At 40.7% G+C, this 2,437-nt stretch overlaps 1 protein-coding gene across 1 annotated transcript in view; it reads right to left on the bottom strand.

Moving 5' to 3' along the window:
* Positions 1-284: 284 nt before the first annotated feature.
* The window catches only part of LOC147818303 (B-cell receptor CD22-like), a 3,189-nt gene continuing 1,036 nt past the window's right edge, over positions 285-2,437 (bottom strand). Inside the window, exons 3-8 of the mRNA XM_087177810.1 lie at positions 2,241-2,431; positions 1,807-2,067; positions 1,475-1,562; positions 1,287-1,344; positions 923-1,015; positions 285-816 (exon numbers count right to left, since the gene is read on the bottom strand). Coding sequence (XP_087033936.1) covers positions 935-1,015; positions 1,287-1,344; positions 1,475-1,562; positions 1,807-2,067; positions 2,241-2,431 — 679 coding nt within the window. The 3' untranslated portion in view covers positions 285-816; positions 923-934. The remainder of the gene's footprint in view (positions 817-922; positions 1,016-1,286; positions 1,345-1,474; positions 1,563-1,806; positions 2,068-2,240; positions 2,432-2,437) is intronic.

Here is a 2,437-nt window from a genome sequence, read left to right as displayed (position 1 = left end):
CCCCTGGAGGCCGGAGGCCCCCTGGAGGCCGGAGGCCCCCTGGAGGCCGGAGGCCCCCTGGAGGCCGGAGGCCCCCTGGAGGCCGGAGGCCCCCTGGAGGTCGGAGGGCCGCTGGTCTCCATGATGAACCGAACATGACGCTCAGAGTTCAGAAGACAACAACGGCCTGACTTGTCGACCCTGGTGAGCCAGGCTTCATAATCATTCAAATATTTAAACATCAGAGATACCAGATCAGAGCCATGAGAAAACATTTTACCATCCACTGATTAATCACATTTACATTTGCTCTTGGTGCTTTATTTTCACATTTATGATTGAAACTATTTACACTTTAAGTTATTTACAGAGATTAAGTTCAGGACGTGTCATTAGTTCACACTGCTGACAAACATCTTTGACATATTACAATGGTAAACTCTTCAAATTATAATTAGGGTGTTGCACACACTGTCAACAATGGACTTTTATTCTGAAAAGGCTTCACATTTAGTGAACTACATTCTGCTTTGATGAGTGACCCCAGAGATTTACAGGAAGTTCAGGTCCTCTTCAATAAAAACTGTCTTTGCATCTTCATATCAGTAACATCCTGAATACTAATAAACTACTGCACTGTGGCACATTTCATCCATATAGAGACAAAACTGAGGAAAATTAATCACAACAAAAGAACAGATTTTAACTTTATCTGTCTTCATAGCTGCTAAATAAAATAATAAGATGAAAAATGAACAGAAAAATTTTTTAAAGTTGAAATCAATGTTTCTACTTCCTGTTTCCACCAGGTGAGTCCCACCTTTGCTTCAACATCATCTAAAAAAGATCACATGAAACCTGTGTAAAGTTACAGTTGTAATTATAAATCTGGAGTCTGTGTGTTATTGATCTATTTCTTTCATTAAGTGTGAGAGGCTCTAACCTGACTGTAACTTCACACCAGGTCTTCCTGCTCCTCTGGTTCTTGTGTCTGTGCTGCAGTGGTGCTGTTCTCATAACCAGGACAAGAGTCTACCTGATGGAGAGAGGTGACAAAATGACACTCACTGGACCTCATTCATCACACCTGCATACAATTACATTTTATTATTAGGTTTTTAATCCTGTTTAAAACTGAAGTATGTGATGTGGTCAAATTCTTTACTGGTTCATAATGAGAAAGTTGTATTTTAAATATAAATTCACTTCACATCTTCTTCAGTTTCCAGAGCGTTTATGAGCCAAGTTATAATAACTGTGATACAGAGTAAGTTGTGTAAGTTTTGTAGGACCTCTCTGTCTCTCACCTCCATCATCTCTACAGCTTCATTTGGTTCAGAGTTTAAACTCAGAGTTTTCTTCTTCCTGGATTCAAACCAACAACAACAAATACAAGATTTAACATGATGAAATTCACAAAAACCAAAAACTGCAGGAAGTTTGAAGAAGAAAATAAAAGAGCAGCGACTGAACTGATGGATCTTTATTGTTTTACCTCGTCCACAGACTCAAGACGACCAGTGGAATCAGCATCAGGACCACCAGAGTCAACCTGATGATATTAATCATTAATACTGATTTACCTGGAGAGTGAGACCAACAGAGAGGAGACATTAGCAGTAAGATTAGACTGATAGATCAGTTTGTCAGGTGATGCTGTCAGTCAGTCAGTCAGTGTCGTCCATGTTCAGTATGATGGAGGTCTCAGTACACAGCTACAAGAAGTCTGGAAATCCTCAGACTTTCTTTGCATCAGTTAAAGTTTCTTTATGTTGATGAGCTCTAGTGCAGTAAACAGGTGTGTGTAGATGAATGTGTGTAACTCACCTGCCACAACAGTGAGATTTAAGGTGGAGTTACGACGTCCTCTTGTGTTCTGGGCTTCACAGTAATAATTCCCACTGTGTTCAGGTCTGAGGTCAGTGATGGTGAAGATCTGTCCTGAAGCTTTTGGTGAGTCTTCATTCTCCTTGTACCAGGTGTAATTAGCTGCTGGGTTAGCATCACTGCTACAGGTCAGATTCACTGAACTGCCCTCCACTATCTCACCAGAGGGACTCACTGACACAGAGAGAAGCTTTGGAGCATCTGGAACAACAAACATTAACAACATACTTTAACTGCAGAGCTACATGTTGTATTTTAATGAGTAACAGTTAATAGTTATGTGTATGGCAACATGAGAAACATTATGGCTGGAAAACATAGTTCTGGTTACTAATCAGCTTTATATAGATTTTAAAATAAACTGCCTCACTCACATTTTACATCAATAAAGACGTGTGCTGATCTCCTCCTCCCCATCTCATTCTCAGCTGTACAGTAATACTCTCCAGACTCAGAGGGCTGGATGGAGCTGAAGAAGAAGAGCTGTGGTTGTTGACTGGGAAGTTTACGGTCATTGTCCTTGTACCAGGTGTAATTAGCTGCTGGGTTAGCATCACTGCTACAGGTCAGA

The sequence above is a fragment of the Seriola lalandi genome, unplaced genomic scaffold, assembly GCF_002814215.2.
Source record: "Seriola lalandi dorsalis isolate HSWRI2012SDOR001 ecotype SW California unplaced genomic scaffold, Sedor1 jcf7180002054656, whole genome shotgun sequence".
In the NCBI taxonomy this organism is placed as follows: Eukaryota; Metazoa; Chordata; class Actinopteri; order Carangiformes; family Carangidae; genus Seriola; species Seriola lalandi.
Note: the sequence above shows the minus strand (reverse complement) of the source record. Positions and strands in the feature narration are given on the sequence as shown.